Source organism: Haliotis asinina, chromosome 6 (assembly GCF_037392515.1).
Source record: "Haliotis asinina isolate JCU_RB_2024 chromosome 6, JCU_Hal_asi_v2, whole genome shotgun sequence".
Classification (NCBI taxonomy): Eukaryota; Metazoa; Mollusca; class Gastropoda; order Lepetellida; family Haliotidae; genus Haliotis; species Haliotis asinina.
In genome coordinates this window covers 16,129,041-16,148,179 of record NC_090285.1, presented here as the reverse complement: position 1 = coordinate 16,148,179, position 19,139 = coordinate 16,129,041, and the positions used below count along the sequence as shown (strand labels likewise).

The 19,139-nt window shown below is 43.4% G+C and overlaps 2 protein-coding genes across 2 annotated transcripts; both read right to left on the bottom strand.

The window, feature by feature from the left end:
- Positions 1–8,762: 8,762 nt before the first annotated feature.
- On the bottom strand, positions 8,763–11,052 carry LOC137286511 (chymotrypsin-like serine proteinase). The gene is made up of 6 exons (XM_067818426.1): positions 10,995–11,052; positions 10,411–10,588; positions 9,781–9,871; positions 9,443–9,614; positions 9,185–9,333; positions 8,763–8,965 (listed from the first exon to the last, which is right to left on the bottom strand). Exons 1-6 carry the CDS (start codon positions 11,032–11,034, stop codon positions 8,828–8,830), a joined length of 768 nt encoding a protein of 255 aa, XP_067674527.1. The 5' UTR covers positions 11,035–11,052; the 3' UTR covers positions 8,763–8,827.
- A 5,605-nt stretch (positions 11,053–16,657) lies between these two features.
- Positions 16,658–18,921, bottom strand: LOC137286510 (chymotrypsin-like serine proteinase). Its single transcript, XM_067818424.1, has 6 exons — positions 18,864–18,921; positions 18,301–18,478; positions 17,676–17,766; positions 17,338–17,509; positions 17,080–17,228; positions 16,658–16,860 (listed from the first exon to the last, which is right to left on the bottom strand). The coding sequence occupies exons 1-6, from the start codon at positions 18,901–18,903 to the stop codon at positions 16,723–16,725; spliced, it is 768 nt and encodes a 255-aa protein (XP_067674525.1). The 5' UTR covers positions 18,904–18,921; the 3' UTR covers positions 16,658–16,722.
- Between the last annotated feature and the right edge of the window lie 218 nt (positions 18,922–19,139).

Sequence of the window (19,139 nt, the reverse complement as noted above, 5' to 3'; positions counted from 1 at the left end):
TTATATTATAAGATGGAGTGTGAGGAATTGCTCGAACAGTTGGGGGTCTCCACCACGCCGCCGGCAGGCCCCACTGTGGGGGATTCCCCCAAACGAGAGAAACTGGTGGCGTTGGCTGTTGGCGGCAAAGCCAAACATTACTTTGGAGACTACACCCCGGATAAAATTCACAAAATGTCAGCCGAAGAAATCGATAAGCTGTACGCTAGATACGAGTCCCGGCTCGGAGCAGAAATGACAAAGACAATAGGATCGGCTATGACCCAGATATACACCGGTATTGTATCACACTTCCTTCCCATTCCACCAGAGCGCCGACTTTACCTGTGGGAGGACCTCGAGAAAGACCCTTTTATCGAACACGCCGTGAGCTCTATCAGCTGCGGGCTGTACCACAAATATGGTATGTTGTTGTCTCCAGTGACGGCGGCGATTATCACGGCAAAACATTGTCAATTTGAGAGAAAGAATAATAATAATAGTATAGATGGATGCTGCACAGGAAACCCCAGTGGAGGAGACCCCACCCCCAACAGTGACGGTGGAGACCACTTCAACAGTAACCAGGCAGAAGAATCCTAAGAGAGTAGCTGCCGGTAAAAAACGGTGGTGTAACCAACATAAAGTGACCAACCCCCGACTGTTGTTGGCTGTAGGTGTAACTGCTGCCTTGGCTATCTCGTGGTTATACATGGGGGTACCCTCCCACAGTGAGCCACCACCCACCCCCAACAGTGAGGTATCCCCCACTATTGACCCGCATATCATGTTATAATTTTAATATTTTATATCATATACATAATGTCTGAGGGGAAAACGTTCGTCAACGACGCATACCACGCCACAGTGGTAGCCAGTCTAGCAGTAGGGTACGCTCGGTTGACTAAAATGGTGCTTAAACAACCAACTATCAAGCTAGATTTCAACCTGCAGGATATGGGTATGCTCATAATGAACCTTGGTATGGCGATGGCCACAAAAGACATCCTAGTAAAACAAGGAATAATACCTGATAATATAATGAAATAAATATAGGGATGGCCACGATAGCTATGATGGTCGGTGGGGCGTTAGTGAATGCCCTGGCATTTTCCGGGAGTAATTTCCTCTTCTCGAAACTACGAGATGATCACGCGGCTGAAATACAGGAAGAAAGGAAGCGGCACGATCTCGCTACTGAGAAATTACAAAGGGCACAGGCTGAGTACGCTAAAAAACGCCTCCAGAGGATCGATTTTATTAACGAACAACTCCAGCGTGAAAACCATGCCGTTCAAACATTCAACGATGTCGATGAAGCAATGAAAGAATACTACCTACTAACTGGTAAACAATTGGAACCGCTCAATAAACCCACACTCGCTCAATACTACACACCATCCAAGGGACAAATGAATCGTGAACTGGGCTTCATAGTGTTGGGTATAGCAGCTACTGCGTTGGTTGCGAAGCAATTAAATTAAAATACCTATATAAGTAAACATGAGGCCCGCTCCATACCGATGCGAATATATACTTATGGGGAAGACCGAGGCCTGTGGTAGGAAATGCAGGAATCAGGGGTTCTGTTGTTTCCATATGGGAAGTCCTAACTACACGTGTTCTGTGTGTGGTATCGGGGTTAAAGGACACTACTGTCTATGTAAAGCTCACGGAGCGAACGTAGTCAGACATCAACTCATCTACGAGAATAAAAAAGGCTACATAAAAGAACGTAGGCGACTGCTCAAGATAGCCACTTAAGGGTTACCTCCCCTTACTGTGAACCAATTAGACATTGGTTCTCTTAGGTGTAAACACGATGTCTACTGTAAGCGAGCTCAAGCGGGTCGCAAAACAGAGAGGTGTGATCGGGTATTCTAGAATGCGGAAGTCAGCATTGTTGAGATTACTAGGTTTAGAAGCCCCTCCTACAGTAAAACAATTAAAAGCTCAAGCAAAACAGCTTGGATACACGGGTTATTCAAACCTGGGGAGAGCCGGGTTAACCGCATTGTTATCACATGCCCCCGTAGCAAAACCTCCCACTGTAAAACAACTGAAAGTCGAGGCACACGATTTGGGTTTAGGCGGGTATTCCCGTATGAGAAAACCACAGCTTTTAGAATTATTACGACAGAATAGAGCTATTGACCTACAGTCCGTGCGCACTGAGCGCGCTGTAGGCAACTATTTGAGAGGTTGGCGCATGCACGTTGATAGAAACATAAACATTACAGATATCAAGCCTCTGATAGCTGATAAGGTCAACCAGGAACTAAATAACCTAGGAAGTATCAAGTTTCAGATCACAGTGAAAATGTCGCTCGATAAGCAGGTTGGGAGTACCACTGAGTATGTTCAGCCTTACTTCCGAGGTCAACAAGAGGTCGCCACACATGCAGAGACCATTGACGCATCAATCGATACAAGTTTTCAGCAGATACGAGAATACCTAGAACGCTACACACACTTAGGGTCCGGGTGGGCTGTAGATAAAATCGATAATGTCTATCTAGACATAGCTAACTACGTGCCGTTCAGAGGCGGGTCATACCTAGCCTTGCCTCCCTACTATAGGAACAAACATGCCATAGTAAACGTTAAGAATAGAGGAAACGATTGCCTGAGGTTAGCTATCAGGTCAGCCTTATTTCCAGCTGGCAAGAATTCAGATAGGCTTTCTAGCTATCCCCAAGACGATGGGCTTAATTGGGATGGTATAGATGAACCCACCCCAATATCCCAGATCACTAAAGTAGAAAAACAGAATAATCTGACTATAAATGTCTTTGGGCACGAAGGTAACACAACAATAGTACACAGGGTCAGCCCGGTGAAGGATCGCCAAGTTATCAATATATTCATGATCCAGCGAGGTGAAAAGTGTCACTACACGTGGATAAAACATCTCAGCCGGTTGTTGCACGACCAGTCGAAACACGTTGGGGAAAAACACTTTTGTGTACGATGCCTACACGGTTTCAGTCGAGCTGATTTATTAGAATCCCACCGGGATGATTGTCAAGGTGTGGGGCAGACGGCCATACGAGTCGACATGCCTAAGGAAGGTGAAAATATCCTAAAATTCAGTAACCACAAGAACCAAATGTCTGTACCTTATATTATATACGCCAACTTCGAAGCCTTAGTGGCTGCCGCCGGCGAGGCTCCCAGTGGTAGCTTCACCCACAAAACACAAGAGCATAAAGCCTGTTCGTTTGGATATATTGTCGTCCGTTGTGACGGGGAAACGAAAGCTCCGGTAGTGTATAGGGGGCCTGACGCGGCTGAAAGGTTTCTAAAGTGTTTGCAGGAGGAAGAAAAAATTATTAGGAATGCATTGTATAAAATCGCTCCCATGCGTCTGACCCGAGTCGACAGGCTAGCCCACGCTAGTAGCACTAACTGTCACGTGTGTGAATCACCGTTAAGTGGTGATTCGGTGAGAGATCACTGTCACATAACTGGTAAGTATAGAGGCGCCGCTCACAACGCGTGCAACCTCAAGCTTAAAATCAACCCTAAGACAATAAACATCCCCGTTGTCTTTCACAACTTGAGAGGGTACGACTCACACTTGATCATGCAGGCCATCGCGAAAATCGATGGTAATATAACGTGCATCCCCAACAACATGGAGAGATACATCTCCTTCAGCTTAAACGGACTTAGGTTCATTGACTCGTTTCAGTTCCTCCTGTCGTCACTCGACAGTCTGGTCAAGGCCAACAATACCTTCCCTATCACCGATCGATACACAGACGCCAAGACTAGACCCCTGCTTATGAGGAAGGGTGTGTACCCCTATGAGTACATGGATAGTTGGGTCAAGTTCACCGAGACCAGACTACCCCCTATTGACTGCTTTTATAGCAAGCTGAATGAGGCGTCCGTCTCACGAGATGATTACTCGCACGCGACTAACGTATGGAATAAACTGGGTTGTAAGAACCTGGGTGATTATCACGACCTGTACTTGAGGACAGATGTACTGCTGTTAGCCGACGTGTTTGAAACGTTTAGGCGGACATGTTTCAAGCAGTATAAACTCGACCCCGCATGGTATTACACCAGCCCAGGTCTGTCGTGGGATGCCTTGCTTAAAAAGACCGGAGTTAATTTGGAATTGCTCACAGATTACGACATGCACCTATTCATTGAGAAAGGCTTGCGAGGTGGGATTTCCATGGCATCCAAACGATACGCGAAAGCAAATAATCAATACGTGAAAGGTTACGATCCTAACAAACCAACCAATCACATTCTCTACCTCGACGCAAACAACCTGTACGGCTGGGCCATGAGTCAGTATCTACCTACAGGGGGATTCGAATGGGTACCCCACGTTGATGTTATGGGGGTTGCACCAGATTCGAACAAAGGTTATATCCTCGAGGTTGACTTAGAGTATCCCAAGGAATTACACACATCGCACAACAGCTACCCCCTGGCCCCCGAACGTATGAGGGTTAACCCAGACTGGATGTCTGAGTACCAACATAACTTGTCAGGTGGGCGTGTGACAGACGTTGAAAAACTCGTGCCTAACTTAATGAATAAGACCAAGTACATCGTTCACTATCGCAACCTACAGCTGTACCTGTCGTTGGGTATGAGGCTGACCAAAATACACAGGGTGCTCATGTTCGACCAGAGTCCATGGATGGAGCCCTACATCAGAATGAACACAGACCTACGAAAAAAAGCCACCAGTGATTTTGAGAAAAATCTCTACAAGCTCATGAACAACTCGGTGTTTGGTAAGACTATGGAGAACCTGAGGAAACGCGTGACCGTGAAGCTGGTTCGGTCGAGTGAGGAAGACAAGCTCAGGAGATTGATAGCCAGTCCGGCATTCAACCGTAGTAAGATATTCACAGACAACCTGGTTGCCCTACACATGAAGAAAAGCCACATAAAATTCAACCGGCCTGTTTACGTGGGGATGAGCATCCTCGATTTATCCAAACACCTGATGTACGACTTTTACTACAACGAGCTCAAGAAACAGTACGGTGACAGGTGTGAAGTGCTGTACACTGACACGGATTCCCTGCTGATGGAGATTCGAACCGAGGACGTGTACGAGGACATGAAAAAACACCTCGATTTATACGACACCAGCGACTACCCTAAGACCCATGCCATACACAGTACAGTAAATAAAAAGGTCCTAGGTAAGATGAAGAACGAGTGTGCTGGCACGCCCATAGCTGAGTACATAGGTTTGAGACCTAAGATGTACTCCATACTGAAAGCCGACAATAGTGAGATCCGGAAGGCTAAGGGGGTTAAGAAGTATGTGGTGAAACAACACATCAAACACGCCAGATTCAAGGAAGCCCTGTTCAAGACCCGTACCTTTAGGCATAAAATGAACACACTTAGAAGTGATGGACATAAGATATACGGACTGACTATAAACAAGACGTCCCTGTCGCCTATGGACACGAAACGTTGGCTAGCTATTGATGGGATAAACACATACGCGTATGGACATGAAAAAATTTGAGGCTATTTACTACAGCCCGCGTGGGTACTGGAAAGGAGCTAGCGCAGTAGATAAGCTAGCTAAAATAGCGCGAGTACCCCCGGAGGAAGCCAAAGCGTGGCTTGAAAAACAAGCCCTGTGGCAGATCTATTTGCCGGCACCACGCTACGTGCCTAGAAGGAGGTTCGGTATTAACATACCTAATAGCGTTCACCAGGCAGACCTACTGTTCCTACCCCACGACAAGAGGTACAAGTATGCCTTAACCGTAGTGGACGTAGCCAGTCGTTACAAGGAAGCCGAACCCTTGACCACGAAAGATTCGGCCCAGGTAGCCAGAGGATTCGAACGCATATACAAACGCAGCCCGCTGACGTGGCCAACAGAGCTGCAAGTTGATCCCGGACGGGAGTTCATGGGTGCCGTGTCACAACTGCTAGCCAAACACGATACAAAGGTCAGGCGTGGTACGGCCGGAGCCCATCGCAGCCAAGCCATAGTTGAGAGATTTAATAGGACTTTGGCTGAGCGCTTGTTCGGCCATCAGTATGCTAGGGAGATGGTCACCCCTGGAAAACGATCGACTGAATGGGTCACGAGGTTACCCAAGGTGGTGTCGGCAATCAACCATGAAGTCACCCGTCTCACCGGTAAGAAACCGGCAGACGCTATCAAACTAAAATCAATAGTTGCAGAGTCGGCCGCTCCATTGCGTGGGAAGGAGAAACAGATACCAGATAGGGCCCTAGTTAGGTATCTATACCAGCCGGGGGAACACGAGGGCGATAGCCGTAAGCGGGCCACCGATCCTATATGGTCAGTCAAAACTTACAACATAGATAAAGTGGATATGAAAGCCGACGAACCTAACTTGTACTACTTGAGGGGTGGGCCGGGTAGGGGATTTGTAAGAGAAGAATTATTGATCGTACCGTACGGCACAGTGCTACCTCCTACCAACACAAAGTAGGCATAGTAATTACCGCCAACTTTTTTGTAGTAGGGGTAATAGTAGCAAGAGCTAATGACCCAACCAAAGCCTTATTTAGTAAATAAGGCTTTGTAGAGACATTTCTTGAAAGTGAGCCAGAACTATCATTCCCTATACTACTGGTGTAAGTGTCTCCGCTGACAGGTACCATCAATTCAGTATGTTTCGGTACATGGCGTTTGCGTATGCTGTGAAATAAACAAGAAACTAGGGAAAAATCAGGAAATCCCGACTTTTCGAGCTTCCGAGGACCCTATCTCACAAAGTACTGCTTGAATTTTGTGCTGCATGTATCATGTTAGAGGTAAACTCATCGGTTTGATATGTGTGCATACTTTTGCTGGGGTAAATACTAACTTGGTGTGTTACATGCCTTTTCTGTCATGTAGTGCTATGACCCCACTAGTGACATACCTTGATGGCAGGTGTAAGCGTTATAGGTCCCTGTTTCTTCACAAACTTTTTTTGGTAGTATTAAGATTCCGAATAAAATATTTTGGCCTTTCCATGGCACCAAGTTTGACTTTGACAGAAACTTATGGTAGCTCTCTTTTGGTGGCGTGGAACTTTTAAAACCTTTCAATACTGTCCTCTTAGTTGTGTTTGCAAGTATTGCTATTTACGAGTTTCGTAAGAAAAGAGGTATCACAATGAGAGTGACATGAAATATATTACGTTTGGAAACCTTTCCAAAATTATACAAATTTAAGCGTTTTAATTGTACAAATGCAACGTTTTATATGCCATTAAGAAGCTTGGGATATCGAACTTTATAGATTTATAAAATGCAAATGGTCAAGCGAAGGTGGAAAATTGTGATGAGAAGAATTAATCGAAATGAGACAATTTATTCCACTCTTTAGGAAATGTTTCATGTGTATGGATATACAGTGGAAGCTGTCGAAACCGGCATCTGCCCGTTGTCCCTTTGTACATTTATTATCCGCTCTACAGTTATACACATTGTCTATACCGGATTATTTCTTCAGTCCCAATGAGTATCGGTTTAGACAGTTTCCACTGTATAATTTACTTTTTCTCAGATGCTTTGGTGCTGGGTAGAGGTAAGCTAGGAAAATAGAGTGATATAACTAGTACAATTCGAAACAAACATAAATGGGAGAGAAGAAAGATTGCGAACCTGAGGAAATATACACTTGCTTCATTTAGTACTTCAGCATGGTATGGAGGAGTGGGCAATAGGGCAAAAAAATGTGGTTCTGGGACTGCAAAACTGCTTTTATGGACAAGGAAGAACTCGGGCATTCATGGACCCTTTTGAAGGGAACCTTTCCATCAGATCACCAAATGAGTCTCCAAGGAACAGTCGCGTATGTTATCCCAAAGTGGCCGTAAATTGTCTCCCATATGTGCTGTCCAACTCCGCAATATTGCTGGACAGTGGAAAGATACGTGAAACTAAATTCATTCACATGCTGACTGCACCAATTGTAATTTAACCGCTCCTGCAAATACAAGCCCTACGATCTCAGAAGCACTCACCGAGCCCCGAAAACACTACAATGACCTGCTAAGTGCTATTACAACCAATTGGCACTTTTAGTACTTTGCTAGTGTCGTTTCAAAATCCTTGTCTATGGCCCAGTATTTAGGATCCGTACAAAGACTTAATATGAGTGTTAATGGCGGCGGTATACTCCCATTCTACATTGGCGCAATGTATACACAACTCTTCTATAGTTTAGTTTAACGCCAAACTAAGTTGTCCAGCTATATGGCGGCGATCAGGAAATAATCGGATCTGGACCAGACAATCCAGTGATGAACAGTATGAGCATCGATCTGCGCAACTGGGAACCAATGAGGCAATTATTCTTTGAGAGAGAAAGAGAAAGAAGGACAGCGAGAAATATAGCCATTTCTTCTTCTTGACTGAGAGACAGACAGAGAGAGAGAGAGAGAGAGAGAGATAGAGACAGTGAGAGACAGAGAGAGACAGAGATAGATTTGATAACATGAAAAGTGAGGTCAGATAACATTATAATGTATATGCAAGTATCAGCAGCATCTGCCTTTGGAAGATGATGTGGTCAGACTTTGGTATGGCTCCAGCCATACGTCATTCCAGACGTGGAGTACCCTTTTTCATAGCAAAATAACTATCGCCACCACCACAGGTAGACGCCCATTTCCTCACAGGGTTATGGTCAAAGATTCCCAACCTCATATATAGTAAGTACTCACGTACAAGATGTTAGATGCAACATTTTAAGCGAGTCTAGTGGGATGTCAAGTACTACAACAGCTCGTCATGTTAAGCAACAAATGGACAACTAATTTTTCGTACGTTTCGTACACTTTATTCATGAAAGAGGAAACGTCGACTCTACAGGGAGAGCATTTTACTGTGACTGAATCCAGGAGTAGAAGTTGGAGACACGAGTGTAGACACTGGGGTAGGTGCCAGAGCAGGAGCTGATACCCCATGACGTGATTCCAGTCAGCGTATTACTGACAACCATCGGGCCACCACTGTCACCCTGGAAACGAAAGTAATGATCTATGTAATCATCTGTAACCAATAAAACGATTGTCACACGTTAAAGACACAAATGCTGCAGTGATGACAACGTTTTACGATTGCCACGTATCCGTGTTTGTATAACCTTACATAAGTCATACTGGTATCGCAGGTAGGGGACGAACTTGACTGCATGAGTTATATTTCAAGGTAAGCAGACTTGGTAACGTAAACTCACACTGCAAGCAGATTTCCCAGAGGCTTCGATGCAGATATGTCCAGAGTTGATTGTGGCACCACTGATGCCAGACCATCTGCTGGAACAGACGCTGTTGGTCAATACGGTCATGTCCACCTTCTGGAGGTAGTTGGGTGTGCTTCCACCGCCTGCAGGAACAAACACACGGACAAGGTACTACGCATACTGCTATAGTGATGTTGGTCTCATTGACAAATGGACATGGTAACAAAACTTCACTCAATAAGAACTACTGACCAGAGAGTCTTCCCCATCCGGTGATCGTTGCTGTTCGTCCGGCATAGTCGTTGCTACCCGAAGCCAGAGAGATAGTTCCTACAGCTGCGCTGCTTGTGTCCATGGAGGTTTGCAATCTCAGAACTGCGATGTCGTTGGGATAGCCAGCAGCATTACCGTTGTAGTTAGGGTGCTGCACAACATAACCAGAAATAACAGTGCTCAAGTGCTGACACTAAAACTCTTAACTCAACAAAGTCAGAGGTACTCAAATTATCATTTACAATTCCCAAACGTTCAATGAAAGTTCAGACTGTACATATTACATGAATGTGTTTGAAGTAAGGGACGTAACTCACGTTGGTGTAGGAGCTGACTGACGATTCCTGTTCAGTTCCATCAGCATTGTTCATTCGGAGCATGCCAAAGACCAGACGGTAGCTGCTAGCACTGCAAATGAAACGAGGGAACCATTGGCAGTGCAGTGCCTCAAAATGCATGTTCTGGGCTATACCGCCTCTTGCAAGCATCTAGGCAGCAAACTGAATAGATGATATTACTATATGACAGGAGGATTTCCGCCCTTCTGGTTGTCCCACTAGGACACATGAGTGATGTCAACCTGGCCACATCGCGAGAGGTTGATATATAACATCAGTACGTCGCGACATATAGACCACAATCACGAAATAGTATTTTTTGAGAGTACTTGATAAGCGTGATGCAAGACTCCCAATAGCTGTCAGAATGTGACTTGGCCTATACAGAATTCTGTATTGCTCTTAGCTACCTCTGTTTCTGTGCACGTCCCATGACTGGTTAGAAATGATGACTGTTAAATCCTTTGTCTAAGATATAGAGTAAGGAAAGGAAAGGAAATACAGTTGGTTAAGACTGCTTTATATTTACATGAAGTACTTGCAATAATTACTTCTTGTCATTGCTTAATTACAGTTTCTATTTCATGTCCTATTCTTGTACATCTTTACCTGTTGGAGAGACAGTGGGCGGCAGTGAGGGCCTTGTTGGTGGAGTAGAGGACGCAACCGCAGATGTGGAACCAGCTGGTTCCACTCCTCACCTGAATACTTCCTTGCCAGGGAAACTCTCCTGCAACTGCATTGCTGCCTCCAACGATGTTGGGACTGATCTCAGCCAGGGCCGTACCTACAGGTGAGGTGAGGTGACATGAAGTTTAACGTTGCACGTAAGACTGTTTCGCTGATATGAAGTCGTATGAGTGTATGAGTGGCTTCTTATACTAGCCCAGACCCAAACTGTCCTTATAGTACTAGCTCACTTGATACGATGCCACGGTTAAGCATGCATACTCAACACCGACACATTTTGCGCCAGGGCAACAAACACCACATTGTAAAGTCTCTTGTTATGACGCAGCCGGGAATCGAACCCGCCACCTTCCGTTCTCCAGGTCCGAAGCTGTAGCAGCAAGTATAGCGGATATGGTATAATATACGTGATAGCGTTCTTATGGATGAGTTTTCATTATTTTAAGCCTGTCTATTATATGACGATTGTTTCGTTTTATGTAACTTTCAAAACGTCAACTTACCGACCAAGGCGCAGAGAAGGGTGGTGAGAAGTGCGTTCATCTTTGTGGATCGAGATGAAGTGTCGATGTGTGCATTTTGGTAATCTTTTATACACATCAGGAGAGTGCAATATGTTCTTCTCCCACCTTCATAAATGTGCCACTGTGCATGAAGACGCCCAACTGGAAGTCTCCTGATGCTTTATGGCTCTAAATTGTAAACGTCAGCGTTACTCAACAACTCATTGAAGATGTCACGTGATATATCTATAATACATAATATTGATCTTACCCCTTTCGTCGGTCTGACCAAAGCCTGTTATGTGCTATTATTCTGTTATTATTAATATGCGGCATGATTTGAGCAAGTGAGTGAGTGGTGAGGGTTTTACGCTGTTTTTTTGCCAAATTCCAGTGCTGCTTTCACAGGCGGCGGACATCAGACATAAGTTTTGAACCTGAGAAGCGAACGCTTTAACCACCATGCCAAACCATCGAGTTGGACTTCAGGAGTGAGTGAGTTGGACTTCATCCCGTTTTCAGTAATATTCCAGCAAGATCACGACGGGGGACACACGAAAAAGGTCTCACACATTGCACCCACGTCGGGAATAGAACACAGGCCGTTGGCGTGAATAGCGAACGCTTCAACATCTAGGCTACCCCACCGTCCCAGACCCGCTAACAAGGGAACCTCTACATACATGTACATGTACGTAGGTGTTTGTTCTGTTGAATAGAAACTATTTAATAATTCTGATACAATGACAATAAGGAACGAAGACAGTGGATGATGTTTCTGACCAATGTTATCCTTCAGGGCAAATGCATCAGATGGGTTTTCTCGCTCAAGACTAATTTGATGTGTGAATCCTCTTTACAACGGTGCCATTTAAATTGGGTTTACAACGAAACATGGGTGGTGGACACGTTGACTGTATTCATTGTAACATGGTAGGCCCTCTAATAACAAGTCTGCGTATGACTTTGCTGAAAGCAGGTTAAAGGAATGTGTCACCTATGGCATTGTTTACTAATAGTACCAAGGCACTTCACTGCGCAGTCGGCAGGCACATGTTTATGTTCACAAAACTTGAAACCCGGATATCGATTACCCTTGGTTGTAGATAATAATATGACAGAATCGTAGTTAGTAAGTGTATTTTTCACTACGTAGAACGACCAAAACAGTCTCCTTGATGTCAGCGTAGCAATCAAGTGTAATGTTTATAGACATGAGACAAAACAGGTGACGAGTGATCGTTGGTCTGTGAAACGAGGGTAATGGGGATGGGGTGGTGCACACATCATTTTCACTTGATTTTCAATGGTTATTTAATTATTTAACGAAATTTCAGAACAAAGGGGGTGGTGCGTCCCCTGATACTACTTCAGAATCCGTCTTTGAGAGAGAGGGGGGTGTGGGGGAAGAATGAAGATAGGACAGAAAAAGAGATAATGATTTGTTTCACTTAGTGTGGGTAAGACACGAACTTGTGAAAATCTAGACTTGCCTTCTTAGAACTTGTTTGCTCCATATTGTTATATTTAATGCAGAATTCGAGCTACATGAAGGTAGTTTGTAAGCAATGGCCTCTGGGCCAGACAATCTAGAGATCAACAGCATGAGGACTGATCTAGGCCATTAGGATACAATGACAACTTCTTGGAGTGGCATTAAGAATTTGATGTTTTGAACTACGAGGAGAACTTCATTCAGATAATATGAGCGACGTTTCAGTGTAGCTACTAACTTGCTCGATGACGGGGTTAGAAGCTATACCGAAACCTCGCTCATATTATATTATAGATGTTGTATAACCAAAACTTCAGGAGAGTTCCAGTTTGGCTTGTTTATGCACAATAGCACATTTACCAAGGTGGGGGAAGAACATGCTGCATTCTCCTGACGTGTATAAAATAGGACAAGGCTGTAAACATCGTCACTTCATCTCGATCCACAAAGATGACGCAATTCTCACCACCCTTCTGTGCGCCTTGGCCGTTAAATTGACCTTCATATTCCAAATGTATCACTTTCACACTTACATAAATGCAATACCATGAAAAAAGTCAGCAATATGACTGCCATCATGTGTGTTATATTTACCATATCCACTACAAATGCTGTTGTAGTTACAGCATGAGATTGTATGAGATTCATTCAGTCTTATTTTATACTGAATATCATAGGCCCACAGTATACATGAACATAGGGCAGAATATCACAGAAAGGAATAACAAAGTCACATCACAATATGTCACATCGAATCAAATGTATCACATCATATAACATCACATTACAATACTTTGTCATATCACATCATATCATAACTCCTCATATTACATCACATCTTATCAAGTATCATATCATATCACGTCATATCATGTTATATCATGTCATGTCATTCATTGTTATTTTCTTTCGTACAGACAGTGCCTTGTAGATACAGGTTGACAACTTACGGATAAAGACACTGTCATCAGTACTCATTAGCAAAGAAAATTTCACAATATTCATAATAATATGGTGGGGCACATCTTAACTCCCATTAGAATGGGCAAATTAATGGGAAGTGATATTCATCTTCTACACTATTAGATCTGAAAATGTACAAATTCTATTTTCTCTCTCTATTTTATGAGATGTCCCTGTTTCGATTGCCAAGTCATGTGAGGAACATTTACACAGAGCAAATGACTTTCGAAATTTCTCTCTATATATGTAGGGAAAATACATGGGATTTAAACATTCTATGATAGATAGAAACATTTTCTTGACAATGGCAATGCTGCAATTAATTCTTGTACATATATACAAACGTGTATGTGTGTGTGTGTATATACACACACACACACATATCTATCCACTGTATGCATGCATGCATGTATGTGCGCAAGCATTGGCGACTTTATCCTTGACCTGCCCCGAATTGTAAAAAATAGGCAGGGAGCTTATTAGACAGAAGTAAAATACGTCCCATCAGATCACTGTTTCTTTTTCAGTGAGGGACAGATCAAGGCCGAGGTCGTCAATTCGTTGGATTGACATTAACGTTACGTTCAGTTACGACAGGGACGTATAAAAAGAGCCACTGACCAGATTCCGGTTTGGTCGTACGCTACCGATAGTGTATACACACTCTAAAGAAAACAAAAATCCAAAGAAATACATTGTTTTATGTCGAGTGCAAGTGATCTGAATTCATTTATGAAGCAAAGACAGGGATCAGTTAAATATATTGCTTACTTTAAGTGAACAAGGTTTTGTATAAACAGATCTCCCCACCACCGCCCTTCCTGCGCATCCCGTTCTCACAACAAAGACACACGAGATTTGTTATGCAGTTGTAACCAAACTAGTAATCAGTTATTGAAAAGTATGGGCAAATGGATGTATGCACTCAGCTACAAATAATCGTAAATAATCTTCTTTAAAACTTTTATTTAGAGTGTGTTTACAGTATCGATAAACACACGACCAAACCGGATCCATGCAATATATATTTGTACATGCTCTGCGCATGCTCAGAGGGAGTTAAAAGTAATGTGAAACCACCGAATGGCGAACGGGCACGACACAATTATGTTTGGCATGAATAAATGTACGTAAACTCATTATGGCAGTAAGGTGTAAGTGTCTCCGCTGACAGGTACCATCAATTCAGTATGTTTCGGTACACGTCGTTTGCGTATGCTGTGAAATTATTGAAAATCAGGAAATCCCGACTTTTCGAGCTTCCGAGGACCCTAGCTCACAAAGTACTGCTTGAATTTTGTGCTGCATGTATCATGTTAGAGGTAAACTCATCGGCTTGATATGTGTGCATACTTTTGCTGGGGTAAGTACTAACTTGGTGTGTTACGTGCCTTTTCTGTCATGTAGTGCTAAGACCCCAAAGGGTGACATGACTTGATGGCAGTTGTAAGCGTTATAGGTCCCTGTTTCTTCACAAACTTTTTGGTAGCATTAAGATTCCGAATAAAATATTTTGGCCTTTCCATGGCACCAAGTTTGACATTGACAGAAACTTGTGGTAGCTCTCCTTTGGTGGCGTGGAACTGTTTAAATGTTTCAATACTGTCCTCTTAGTTGTGTTTGCAAGTATTGCTATTTACGAGTTTCGTAAGAAAAGAGGTGACACAGCGTATCACAATGAGAGTGACATGAAATATATTACGTTTGGAAACTTCTCCAAAATTATGCACATTTAGGCGTTTTAATTGTACAAATGTCACCTTTTATATGTCATTAAGCAGCAGGGGATATCGAATTTACAAGATTTATAAAATGCAAATGGTCAAGCGAAGGTGGAAAATTGTGATGAAAAGAATTAATCGAAAATGAGACAATTTATTCCACTCTTTAGGAAATGTTTCATGTGTATGGATATACAAGTGGAAGCTGTCGAAACCGGCATCTGCCCGTGGTCGATTTGTACATTTATTATCCGCTCTACAGTTATACACATTGTCTATACCGGATTATTTCTTCAGTCCCAATGAGTATCGGTTTAGACAGTTTCCACTGTATAATTTACTTTTTCTCAATTGCTTTGTCGCTGGGTAGAGGTAAGCTCGGAAAATGTTTTTGAATGGAATAGATATATCATGCAAGTGTATTAAGGAAAACTATATTGTGTTAATATTTATGCATATTTATTGACTATGTAAATATTATGGTAGAACCTTTGTTATTGGCTGGCAGCCCAAAGCAAATAAACTATTGATTGAATGATTGATTCATTGATTACAAACGGCTTTGGAGTTTGTTTGCTAGTGTCGTTTCAAAATCCTTGTCTGTCGTTTAGTATTTAGGATCCGTACAAAGACTTAATATGAGTGTTAATGGCGGCGGTATACTCCCATTCTACATTGGCGCAATGTATACACAACTCTTCTGTAGTTTAGTTTAACGCCAAATTAAGTTGTCCAGCTATATGACGGCGATCAGGAAATAATCGGATCTGGACCAGACAATCCAGTGATGAACAGTATGAGCATCGATCTGCGCAACTGGGAACCAATGAGGCAAGTATTCTTGAGAGAGAAAGAGAAAGAAGGACAGCGAGAAATATAGCCATTTCTTCTTCTTAGAGACTGAGAGAGAGACAGAGAGAAAGAGAGAGAGATAGAGACAGTGAGAGACAGAGAGAGATTTGATAACATGAAAAGTGAGGTCAGATAACATCATAATGTATATGCAAATATCAGCAACATCTGCCTTTGGAATATGATATGGTCAGACTTTGGTATGGCTCCAGCCATACGTCATTCCAGACGTGGAGTACCCATTTTCATAGCAAAATAACTATCGCCACCACCACAGGTAGACGCCCATTTCCTCACAGGGTTATGGTCAAAGATTCCCAACCTCATATATAGTAATTACTCACGTACAAGATGTTAGATGCAACATTTTAAGCGAGTCTAGTGACAGAAGCTTGGATGCAGATATGTCCATCGTTGATACTGGCACCACTGATGCCAGACCATCTGCTGGATCAGACGCTGTTGGTCGATACAGTCAGGTCATTTTAAGATTTTAAGCGAGTCTAGTGACTAGTCAAATGGCTCTTATCCTTCATTTCCGATGTCGTCTTCTGGTTCTACATCGTACAGAAACATAGCTGATACCAAGTACTACAACAGCTCGTCATGTTAAGCAACAAATGGACAACTAATTTTTCGTACGTTTCGTACACTTTATTCATGAAACAGGAAACGTCGACTCTACAGGGAGAGCATTTTACTGTGACTGAATCCAGGAGTAGAAGTTGGACACACGAGTGTAGACACTGGGGTAGGTGCCAGAGCAGGAGCTGATACCCCATGACGTGATTCCAGTCAGCGTATTACTGACAACCATCGGGCCACCACTGTCACCCTGGAAACGAAAGTAATGATCTATGTAATCATCTCTAACCATTAAAAGGATTGTCACACGTTAAAGACACAAATACGGCAGTGATGACAACGTTTTACGATTGCCACGTGTGTGTGTTTGTATAACCTTACATAAGTCATACTGGTATCGCAGGTAGGGAACGAACTTGACTGCATGAGTTATATTTCAAGGAAGGCAGACTTGGTAATGTAAACTCACACTGCAAGCAGATTTCCCAGAGGCTTCGATGCAGATATGTCCAGAGTTGATTGTGGCACCACTGATGCCAGACCATCTGCTGGAACAGACGCTGTTGGTCAATACGGTCATGTCCACCTTCTGGAGGTAGTTGGGGGTGCTTCCACCGCCTGCAGGAACAAACACACGGAAAAGGTACTACGCATACTGCTGTAGTGATGCTGGTCTCATTGACAAATGGACATGGCAACAAAACTTCACTCAATAAGAACTACTGACCAGAGAGTCTTCCCCATCCGGTGATCGTTGCTGTTCGTCCGGCATAGTCGCTGCTACCCGAAGCCAGAGAGATAGTTCCTACAGCTGAGCTGCTTGTGTCCATGGAGGTTTGCAATCTCAGAACTGCGATGTCGTTGGGATAGCCAGCAGCATTACCGTTGTAGTTAGGGTGCTGCACAACATAACCAGAAATAACAGTGCTCAAATGCTGACACTAAAACTCTTAACTCAACAAAGTCAGAGGTACTCAAATTATCATTTACAATTCCCAAACGTTCAATGAAAGTTTAGACTGCACATATTACATGAATGTGTTTGAAGTAAGGGACGTAACTCACGTTGGTGTAGGAGCTGACTGACGATTCCTGTTCAGTTCCATCAGCATTGTTCATTCGGAGCATGCCAAAGACCAGACGGTAGCTGCTAGCACTGCAAATGAAATGAGGGAAACATTAGCAGTGAAGTGCCTCAAAATGCATGTTCTGGGCTATACCGCCTTTTGGAAGCATCTAGGCAGCAAACTGAATAGATGATATTACTATATGACAGGAGGATTTCCGCCCTTCTGGTTGTCCCACTTGGACACATGAGTGATGTCAACCTGGCCACATCGCGAGAGGTTGATATATAACATCAGTACGTCGCGACATATAGACCACAATCACGAAATAGTATTTTTGAGAGTGCTTGATAAACGTGATGCAAGACTCCCAATAGCTGTCAGAATGTGACTTGGCCTATACAGAATTCTGTATTGCTCTTAGCTACCTCTGTTTCTGTACACTTCCCATGACTGGCTAGAAATGATGACTGTTAAATCCTTTTTTCTAAGATATAGAGTAAGGAAAGGAAATGCAGTTGGTTAAGACTGCTTTATATTTACATGAAGTACTTGCAATAATTACTTCGTGTCATTGCTTAATTACAGTTTCTATTTTATGTCCTATTCTTGTACATCTTTACCTGTTGGAGAGACAGTGGGCGGCAGTGAGGGCCTTGTTGGTGGAGTAGAGGACGCAACCGCAGATGTGGAACCAGCTGGTGCCACTCCTCACCTGAATACTTCCTTGCCAGGGAAACTCTCCTGCAACTGCATTGCTGCCTCCGACGATGTTGGGACTGATCTCAGCCAGGGCCGTAGCTACAGGTGAGGTGAGGTGAGGTGACATGAGGTTTAACGTCACACGTAAGACTGTTTCGCTGATATGAAATCGTGCATGTGTGTGTGTGAGTGGCTTCTTGTACTAGCCTAAACCTAAACTGTCTTTATAGTGCTATCTCACTTGAACACCGACACATTATGCGCCGGGGCAACAAACACCACATTGTAAAGTCTCTTGTTATGACGCAGCCGGGAATCGAACCCGCCACCTTCCGTTCTCCAGGTCCGAAGCTGTAGCAGCAAGTATAGCAGATATGGTATAATATACGTGATAGCGTTCTTATGGATGAGTTTTCAGTATTGGAAGCCTGCCTATTATATGACGATTGTTCCGTTTTATGTAACTTTCAAAACGTCAACTTACCGACCAAGGTGCAGAGAAGGGTGGTGAGAAGTGCGTTCATCTTTGTGGATCGAGATGAAGTGAGGATGTGTGCAATTTGGCGGTCTTTTATACACATCAGGAGAGTGCAATATGTTCTTCTCCCACCTTCATAAATGTGCCATTGTGCATAAAGACGCCCAACTGGAAGTCTCCTGAAGTTTTATGACTCTAAATTGTAAACGTCAGCATTTGAGCAAGTGAGTGAGTGGTGAGGTTTTTACGCTGTTTTTTGCTACATTCCAGTGCTGCTTTCAC

Bases quoted from the DNA above. Each gene is read 5' to 3' on its own strand.
- LOC137286510 (XM_067818424.1), bottom strand. From the start codon at position 18,903: ATGAACGCACTTCTCACCACCCTTCTCTGCACCTTGGTCG. The intron at 18,479-18,863 runs GTAAGTTGACGT...CCTCACCTGTAG, and splicing joins CCTTCTCTGCACCTTGGTCG to CTACGGCCCTGGCTGAGATC. The intron at 17,767-18,300 runs GTAAAGATGTAC...TTTCATTTGCAG, and splicing joins GCCCACTGTCTCTCCAACAG to TGCTAGCAGCTACCGTCTGG.
- LOC137286511 (XM_067818426.1), bottom strand. From the start codon at position 11,034: ATGAACGCACTTCTCACCACCCTTCTCTGCGCCTTGGTCG. The intron at 10,589-10,994 runs GTAAGTTGACGT...CCTCACCTGTAG, and splicing joins CCTTCTCTGCGCCTTGGTCG to GTACGGCCCTGGCTGAGATC. The intron at 8,966-9,184 runs GTGAGTTTACGT...TTTCGTTTCCAG, and splicing joins CTGGGAAATCTGCTTGCAGT to GGTGACAGTGGTGGCCCGAT.